The 1,882-nt window shown below is 39.2% G+C and overlaps 1 protein-coding gene across 1 annotated transcript; it reads left to right on the top strand.

The window, feature by feature from the left end:
- Positions 1 to 205: 205 nt before the first annotated feature.
- LOC113767660 lies at positions 206 to 1,404 on the top strand. The gene is made up of 3 exons (XM_027311830.1): positions 206 to 275; positions 778 to 904; positions 1,031 to 1,404. Exons 1-3 carry the CDS (start codon positions 231 to 233, stop codon positions 1,402 to 1,404), a joined length of 546 nt encoding a protein of 181 aa, XP_027167631.1. The 5' UTR covers positions 206 to 230.
- The last annotated feature ends 478 nt before the right edge of the window (positions 1,405 to 1,882 follow it).

The following is a 1,882-nucleotide window of genomic DNA, read 5'->3' as shown; positions in this document are numbered from 1 at the left end:
ATCTAACAAGTTTGAATACTAGAACATTGAATCTAGTAGATCTAGACAAAATCACTAAATTTATTTTAGACCATAACTGTAGATTGTTTACAAAAAAAGGACCAAAATGTAGACCTATAGCTGCAACATTGCTAGCTGCACTTAGCTATCGCCTTGTATAAATAGCCGTATAGCCCCCAAGAGTCTTTTCACCACCAAAGTTACATTTTGAGTCTGTTCATAGGCGAGGCATGGCTTCATCTATCACTCTGATCGCAGTCTTTTCAATTGCCCTGGTAAGGTTTCTCAACCATCAATACCGTACTTGAAGTAGTAGTTCATATGAGATAATTGCTACTGTATAGGAATACTGATGAAACCCGTGAATTAAAGCTACCTGAGAAAACACATTCTTCTTCCTTTTTGCACATTTATCTGCAGCTCTAACCATCGCCACTGAAGGAATGGAAGCTCTTCAGATGGCTCTGTAGTTCTATTCTCATAAAAGCTTGACTTCCAAACATTACCAATGCTGGTACCATACTTAAACGTCAATGTAACTTGTGTAATGGCATATGACACTATTTACCATTTTTTAGTTAGAGGATTCATCCGGGAAAGATTGAAAGTCAAATCAAGAACCTTAAAATCAACAAAGGAATATTCATGTTGCCAGTTGAGCTCGTATTTGGACATTAACTATCCTTCCCTACAAGGGGTCATCTTTTACGGTGCTACCATCAACGTACCTATATTGACGTTAGTTTCTTTTATGTTAATATTTGCACAAATGTGCAGTTTGCATGCATCACGGAAGCAAGGAAGAATCCTACGGACTTTTTGCAATCTGCTGTCATTAATGAGCATACTGAGGACAATCACCATGCAGAGTCGTCCCTTTCCAATCAGAAGAAGACAAGTAATGGTAACATATTGAAGGATTTCGAGTCGAAGTTTGAGTCGAAGCCCGGCATCTTTCTCTGGGGGTATCAAGGCAACGACAATCACCATGCAGAGTCATCCCTTTCCAATCAAAAGAAGACAAGTAATGGTAACATATTGAAGGATTTCGAGTCGAACTTTGAGTCGAAGCCCGGCATCTTTCTCTGGTCGTATCAAGGCAACGACAATCACCATGCAGAGTCGTCCCTTTCCAATCAGAAGAAGACAAGTAATGGTAACATATTGAAGGATTTCGAGTCGAAGTTTGAGTCGATGCCTGGCATCTTTCTCTGGGGGTATCAAGGCAACGACAATCACCATGCAGAGTCGTCCCTTTCCAATCAGAAGACAAGTAATGGTAACATATTGAAGGATTTCGAGTCGAAATTTGAGTCGAAACCCGGCATCTTTCTCTGGGGGTATCAAGGCAACGACGCTGAGTCTAAGTCTAAGGAGGAGAAACCACTCGTGAAAGATAATTAATGTCCAGGGAAGCCGCAACTTTACCTCTGAATGGACTACGGACATATATGTCTTCTAGCTGGTCTGATATGAATATGTGTGATATGTAATAAATGCAGTTCTTCTTTCAACCAAGCGTTCCGTATAATTAATTAAATGAAAGTCAGTAGCGTTGAGTGCATTTTCTGTTTCTTTGTTTGTTGTTTCTTTTTGCCATTTACCATAGACAGGAAGCGCACAAAAAATGAGCACTATTCAAGCATGACAAGAATCATAGAGTGAGCGAACCAACTATACCTTGATAATCTAAAAAGAGTTCTGCAAACTCGTACTCTTGTACGAAACCAGGACCATATATATATATATATAGATATATCGATTCAATTTTCTAATGATGTGTGTGGTACGAACGCACATTAGAAGTACAGAAAATTCTAGAGTAAACTTTCACAAAAGAAGGGAAAGAATGGAGAACTCTTGAAGCGTGATTGATCGCTAT

This window comes from Coffea eugenioides, chromosome 1 (assembly GCF_003713205.1).
Source record: "Coffea eugenioides isolate CCC68of chromosome 1, Ceug_1.0, whole genome shotgun sequence".
Taxonomy (NCBI): domain Eukaryota; kingdom Viridiplantae; phylum Streptophyta; class Magnoliopsida; order Gentianales; family Rubiaceae; genus Coffea; species Coffea eugenioides.
The sequence above is the reverse complement of the archived record's forward strand: the minus strand, read 5'-3'. Positions and strand labels throughout refer to the sequence as shown.